Source organism: Zophobas morio, unplaced genomic scaffold, assembly GCF_036711695.1.
Source record: "Zophobas morio isolate AGI-343-1 ecotype UQ-CSIRO unplaced genomic scaffold, CSIRO_AGI_Zmor_V1 ptg000016l, whole genome shotgun sequence".
NCBI lineage: Eukaryota > Metazoa > Arthropoda > Insecta > Coleoptera > Tenebrionidae > Zophobas > Zophobas morio.
The window spans coordinates 1,998,067-2,004,066 of NW_026972121.1; the positions used below are offsets into that span (position 1 = coordinate 1,998,067).

The window sequence follows — 6,000 nt, forward strand, 5'->3', positions numbered from 1 at the left end:
ACGATACCACTTGAAAGTTGGCGAAAGTCTAGATTGAAAAATATAGAAAATTTAATAAAAAATTGCCTAAAAGCAAAAGGTCTGGGACAAGATTTTGGAAACTTTAAATTTGAAAGTAAATTTTTTTAAAAATGCTAAAAATTGTCACAATTTAGTTGGCGATTTTGGAAAAACGGCAGAAATTTTCGAAGAAATGAAGCCGAAATCCACAAAAAAAAGTAACCACGTGTCGAAGGTCGACGAAAAATGGTCGAAAATTTCATAATGTGTTAAAGTATTAAAAAATGAGACTTTGGAAATGTTGCCTAAAAATCAAGAAAACATGTCTAATTAGGGTGCGTTTTTTTAAGTCTGGAGATATGTTTTAACAAGAATCCAAAACCACTCTTATGAGAATAGGGTTGGAAAAAACAAGTTAAAAGTGCGAGCGCAGCGAGCACGTTTAGGTGCAACTAAAAGAAATATTTATTGATATCCTTGAGAAGCTATTTTATCAAAAACACATTTAGGTGTTATTCAAAATTACAAGTCGGATTTTTTTTTAAGAAGCAGGAAAAATCCCAGGAACCTAAAGTTGCTCGCTGTGCTCGCATTTTAAAGATGTTTCTTTTTTAACAAAATTTGGATTTTTAAAAGGGCAAATTTATACAATATTTTAATTGAAATTAAGCTAATCACGCATTTGACGAGGTGTTTAGTGATGTCTGATTGGCGTAGAGTCGGCCACGTGGTACTTTAACGCCATGTTAAACATTTAATTGAACTTCTGTGAATCGGGTCTAAACCGAAAAAAAATATTTGGAATGCGAGCGCAGAGAGCACGTGCAGGTGTTATTTAAAACAATTTTCCATTTTAAACATGTTTTAAGTTTCATGTTGTGAAAAAAAGTCTACATATATTAAAACAAAAAGGCAAAATGTAAGCCCGCCCACCCGCCCTATCTCAATTGTGACGATTTTTTTATTCGCTGTGAATCAAACGGGCGGAGTTTAACTGCAAAATACTTGAATACTTTACAAGAAATTAAAAACATGTTTTTGAGTATCGTGTTGTTCAAAGAAGACTATGCACATTAAAGAAAAAAGCACTAAATATAAATATAGCCTACCCACCCCATCCATATTGTGATGATTTTTTTTCTTAGAAACTTAAAACATGTGTACAGTGGTAAGAAAAAGTTGTGAGAAACTTCTCAAAAAAATTGAAGGAAACAGATTTTGAAATGTTAGTTCCAAAATAATTGTTCCCGAGAAGCTAAATTAAAAAATATATATTTCCCGTGTACGAAACCACTTTAAAGTTGGGGAAAGTATAGATTGAAAAATATAGAAAATTTAATAGAAGATCGCCTAAAAGAAAAAGGTCTGGGATTTCCACAAACTAAATCGAAAAATAAAACGCCTCTGTGATATCAGAACAAGATTTTGGAAATTTTGAATTTGAAAGCAACATTTTTTAAAAATGCTAAAAATTGTCACAATTCAGTTGGCGATTTTGGAAAATTGGCAGAAATTTTCGAAGAAATGAAGCCGAAATCCACAAAAAAAAAGTAACCACGTGTCGAAGGTGGACGAAAAATGGTCGAAAATTTCATAATGTGTTAAAGTATTAAAAAATGAGACTTTGGAAATGTTGCCTAAAAATCAAGAAAAAATGTCTAATTAGGGAGCGTTTTTTTAAGTCTGGAGATATGTTTTAACAAGAATCCAAAACCACTCTTATGAGAATAGGGTTGGAAAAAACAAGTTAAAAGTGCGAGCGCAGCGAGCACGTTTAGGTGCAACTAAAAGAAATATTTATTGATATTCCTGAGAAGCTATTTTATCAAAAACACATTTAGGTGTTATTCAAAATTACAAGTCGGAATTTTTTTTAAGAAGCAGGAAAAATCCCAGGAACCTAAAGTTACTCGCTGTGTTCGCATTTTAAAGATGTTTCTTTTTTAACAAAATTTGGATTTTTAAAAGGGCAAATTTATACAATATTTTAATTGAAATTAAGCTAATCACGCATTTGACGAGGTGTTTAGTGATGTCTGATTGGCGTAGAGTCGGCCACGTGGTACTTTAACGCCATGTTAAACATGTTTTAAGTTTCATGTTGTGAAAAAAAGTCTAGATATATTAAAACAAAAAGGCAAAATGTAAGCCAGCCCACCCGCCCTATCTCAATTGTGACGATTTTTTTTATTCGCTGTGAATCAAACGGGCGGAGCTTAACTGCAAAATACTTGAATACTTTACAAGAAATTAAAAACATGTTTTTGAGTATCGTGTTCTTCAAAGAACACTAGATATGTTTAGAAAAAAAGGCCAAATACAAACCCCGCCCACCCACCCCATCTCAATTGTGATGATTTTTTTCTTAGAAACTCAAAACACGTGTACAGTGGAAAAAAAGAAGTTTTGAAAAACTTCTCAAAAAAATTGAGGGAAACAGATTTTGAAATGTTAATTCCAAAATAATTGTCCCTGAGAAGCTAAATTAAAAAAATATATTTCTCGTGTACGATACCACTTTAAAGTTGGGGAAAGTCTAAATTGAAAAATATAGAAAATTTAATTAAAAATTGCCCAAAAAGACAAGATTTTGGAAACTTTAAATTTGAAAGTAAGATTTTTTAAAAATGCTAAAAATTATCACAATTCAGTTGGCGATTTTGGAAAAACGGCAGAAATTTTCGAAGAAACGAAGCCGAAATAACTTCTGGATGTCAAAATCCACCAAAAAAATAACCACGTGTCGAAAGTGGACGAAAAATAGTCGAAAATTTCATAAGGTATTAAAGTATTAAAAAATGCGACTTTGGAAATGTTGTGTTTTTTAAGTCTGGAGATTTATGTCAACAATAGAATCCAAAAACACTCTTATGAGAATAGGGTTGAAAAAAATTGGATAACCAAATATATTTTGACCAAAGATTTATGATGCTCTTTATAGCCTTAAAACATCTGCAACATTTCAAAACATTCGGGTTAGCAGATTCAAAATTAAATTGCAAAATGTTGTTTTATAAATTTGATTTTTTTTTTCTAAAAATCTGGACGTTTCGGGTATAAACTCAATTCGGAGTCGTAAACTACATGTGTAGGACTATGTTATTTTATACAATTTAAAACCCATTTACTATGTACAATTTTGAAGTGACGTCATCGCGTTTGTGGTGGGGATGACTACACAAATTTTGGTTGGCGTTTTTGCTAATATAAGTAAAAAATTTCACAACAATCGGTCCAGTACTTTCGGAGATTATCTATCTAATAAAAATCCGGGACGGCAGACAGACGGACAGACAGACGGAAATGGGAGACCTATTTCTTCGTCTTCTAGGGGTCATGAAAGATCGAGAAAACGTAAAAGTCTGAGATCTCCACAAACTAAGTCGAAAAATAAAGCACCTTTGTGATCTCAGAACAGGATTTTGGAAATGTTGAATTTGAAAGTAAAATTTTTTGAAAATGCTAGAAATTGTCACAATTCAGTCGGCGATTTTGGAAAAACGGCAGAAATTTTCGAAGAAATGAAGCCGAAATAACTTCTGGATGTCGAAACCCACAAAAAAAATAACCACGTGTCGCAGGAAAATTTCAGAAGGTATTAATAATAATAATAATAATAATAGTAATCTTTATTTGTCCAACAGTAACCTATTATAGGACAAACATATAACAAAAATATAACATCTATTTAAACAAACAAGAAGGTATTAAAGTATTAAAAGACTCCAAAAACACTTTTAGGAGAATAGGGTTGGAAAAACAAGTTAAAAGTGCGAGCGCAGCGAGCACGTTCAGGTGCAATTAAAAGAACTATTTATTGATATCCATGAGAAGCTAAATTATCAAAAACGAAACGGAGGACCTATTTTTTCGTATTCTAGGAGTCACGGCACGTCATGAATTGACAAAATAACAACACGCTATACACATAACTAAAAGCACTCGTAATTTTCGAGCAAAAAAGGTAGTATTGTGTTTGGAAATAGAACGTTGGCGGCGGTAGCGCGGAGGCGGTAAAAGATTTTTGGCTCTATTTTTACACACTACTAAACTTGGCTTCAACTGCAAACCGACATACCAACTCATAATGAACCGAATCTTTCAGGAAGGCCGCAGATTTTTGGTTTTTTGGCCGGGGTGCCTCAAGAATCCGCCGAAATCTGTTGCTGTTGCACGAATTTACAAACGATTCGGTAAAGTAATATTCGGAGGAGTGGACTGTCAACACGGCGAAGTGTGTCATTGGCAAATTATTGATGATGTCATATTTAAAGACATCGTAGCCAAAATTGCTTCTAACGGACCGAGTACTCTTAATATATACAGTGATGTAGGAAAAAGCGGTTGACTGAAATTCCAGTCTGTTGCGTCGAAAGAATTCGTATAATTACTCCTATTTAAATTATACCGTTGTAAATACGCATCACTCCTCGCCCGAATAATAGAAAATTTGAAAGCACTCTCGTCCGACGTTTTTCCTCGACTTTCGTCACTCATTCCGAAAATCGGTGAAAACCTCACCGTCACACCGTGTTTTGTAACAGTTACCTAACCAATATTTAATTCAAATGCTATTTTAATGAAGCGTGCATCTGGAGACACAAGACAATGACTTCACTATGTGCATACATTACTAATCCGAGTTTCCTGATAGTTCGAGCGTTTTCAGGTAAAAAACCGCAATGCATTGTCACGCACGACTGCGTTCGAAACGTCGGAGTCTTCTGCCACGCCGTCCACGGGGTTGGGGGCAGCGTTGCCCAACGCCGCCTCCGGGATCACGTTGCGGGCAAATGTCAGGTGTAAAAACAGAGTTGTAATTATGGACCGCCTCCGGGTGTAGTTGGTCCAGTATGCTAATACGCTTTGGGAACCGTTCTGTCTTGTGACACGATTCGAACGGGCCTCCATACTTCCCCGATTTGACACACTGAGAAAACGTCTTGACGCGTCCGGGGGCGGCGGAAAGCCAGCGCGCTTTTCGGCCCGCAACGCGAACTTTCTCGCGAAAATGACACTGAGCGCTCGCACCTTCTATGGCCAAGGATTGGGTGACTAAGCGGCGGTTTCCAGAGGGGCCACGGGGGCTGTCGGGCCAGCGGGGCTGCTGGAAAATCGCGCCGAGTTTTCACTGTGACGTGGCGCGAGCACGGGGGGAATTTTCCGAGTTGCGAAATCGTCGCGGCGGGTTTTCCGGGGGCAGAGCGCTGGGGTTGGGGCCGATTGGCGAAAAACCACTTTATTGTTTTCGACTGATAATATAATAGGTTAATAAGTCATCTGAATATGGCGACTTATCTAACTGGACGGCAACAGATTGTAGGCTCGGGGACGGATAAAAACAATCGTAAATTAAACTCACCTGGTTTTTTATGAAGTCGTATATTGCACGAACTGCGGAATCCGTTAATTTCACAAAAATTAAGTCTTTATTTTCACCAAAATTTTGCTGAGAAGATAACCCATACTGAACACCTGGACAGAGAGTCGCCATTTCTGTCCAGTGCAGTCCACTCTGTCGCACTTCAGAACCAGCTGACGTTTGACGATCAATGGCGGCACCGTGTTCATTAATGTCAAGATAACACTTTGTCGAAGTAAAGACACCTTCCGGTCGATGCAATGAGGCTGATAAATCACAGAATAAATAAATAAGGCGATATTAACAACCAAACGTTGTGAAATTCTAACTAAAATGAAACTAAGTCAATCTGAACAGAGGGCGCCACTGACTACACAGTCGTTCTGTCAACTGTATCAAAATGGTGTGCACCTGCGCTAGATTTCCACGAAATTTAAACACTAAATTGTGTGAAATATATTTTAGACGTTTTCTAATAGTTTATGGTAAGTGATTTTTTACTATTTGTTAATCGTTTTACCCGACAGCGCCGCTACCGGTCACACTAATTTCGTTTGAAATTTTCAATAATGAATTAATGACGTCATAATTAGTACACATTCTAAAGTGTTTTCACACAAATCTGCATCAAATGAATG

The 6,000-nt window shown here is 36.3% G+C and overlaps 1 protein-coding gene across 1 annotated transcript in view; it reads right to left on the minus strand.

Annotated features, from left to right (window-relative positions):
- Positions 1-5,610, minus strand: part of LOC135129530 (RNA polymerase II elongation factor Ell-like) — a 134,521-nt gene extending 128,911 nt beyond the window's left edge. Inside the window, exon 1 of the mRNA XM_064056696.1 lies at positions 5,363-5,610. Within this exon, the coding sequence (XP_063912766.1) occupies positions 5,363-5,494 (132 nt within the window). The 5' untranslated portion in view covers positions 5,495-5,610. The remainder of the gene's footprint in view (positions 1-5,362) is intronic.
- Between the last annotated feature and the right edge of the window lie 390 nt (positions 5,611-6,000).